Source organism: Aptenodytes forsteri, unplaced genomic scaffold (assembly GCF_000699145.1).
Source record: "Aptenodytes forsteri isolate BGI_AS27 unplaced genomic scaffold, ASM69914v1 Scaffold390, whole genome shotgun sequence".
In the NCBI taxonomy this organism is placed as follows: Eukaryota; Metazoa; Chordata; class Aves; order Sphenisciformes; family Spheniscidae; genus Aptenodytes; species Aptenodytes forsteri.
Genome location: NW_008795631.1, coordinates 308,022 through 308,699, shown reverse-complemented (window position 1 = coordinate 308,699; position 678 = coordinate 308,022). Strand labels below are relative to the sequence as shown.

General features: G+C 73.6%; 2 protein-coding genes across 2 annotated transcripts in view; both read left to right on the top strand.

Annotated features, from left to right (window-relative positions):
- The window catches only part of S1PR2 (sphingosine-1-phosphate receptor 2), a gene marked incomplete at its 3' end in the record, with an annotated part of 6,799 nt that extends 6,700 nt beyond the window's left edge, over positions 1–99 (top strand). The window contains exon 2 of the mRNA XM_009282485.1: positions 48–99. Within this exon, the coding sequence (XP_009280760.1) occupies positions 48–99 (52 nt within the window). The remainder of the gene's footprint in view (positions 1–47) is intronic.
- Positions 100–153: 54 nt separating this feature from the next.
- The window catches only part of DNMT1 (DNA methyltransferase 1), a 17,878-nt gene continuing 17,353 nt past the window's right edge, over positions 154–678 (top strand). The window contains exon 1 of the mRNA XM_019472903.1: positions 154–186. Coding sequence (XP_019328448.1) covers positions 167–186 — 20 coding nt within the window. The 5' untranslated portion in view covers positions 154–166. The remainder of the gene's footprint in view (positions 187–678) is intronic.

Here is a 678-nt window from a genome sequence, read left to right as displayed (position 1 = left end):
GCCCCGCCCGGGCTGGGGGGAGGGGGGGGCGCCGCGCTGGGTGGCCGCCGCCGAGCCGTTCTCCGGTTCGGCTACCCCTCTTCCGGTGCGGCGGCCGCGCGGCACAGCCTTGGCGCGCCCCGACCTTTCCCTGTCCGCCGTTGGTCCCCGCCGGAGCTCCGGCTGCATGGCCGTCCTCAAACCCAGGTGCCGATGACGGGACGGGATTTATCGCCCTCCTGGTTTCTGGGGGGTGGCGGTGGGGACCCCTTTCCCTCCCCGCTGGCCCCGGCTCGAAGGAAGCGGTGGCGGCGTAAGGGCAGGAAGCCGAAAAAGCGGGCGGCCGGAGGTGAGATGGGAGCGAACGGAGCCGGTGCCGGACATGCCGGCGGCACCGGAGAGGTCCCGTCCCGTGTCCCGGCAGACGGAAGTCGCCCTCCTGGTTTCTGGGGGGTGGCGGTGGGGACCCCTTTCCCTCCCCGCTGGCCCCGGCTCGAAGGAAGCGGTGGCGGCGTAAGGGCAGGAAGCCGAAAAAGCGGGCGGCCGGAGGTGAGATGGGAGCGAACGGAGCCGGTGCCGGACATGCCGGCGGCACCGGAGAGGTCCCGTCCCGTGTCCCGGCAGACGGAAGTGGGGGTGGCTGCATGGCCCTGGTCTGGCGGACGGGCTCCCCATTTCGGCGGGGCAGACTCGGCGGGG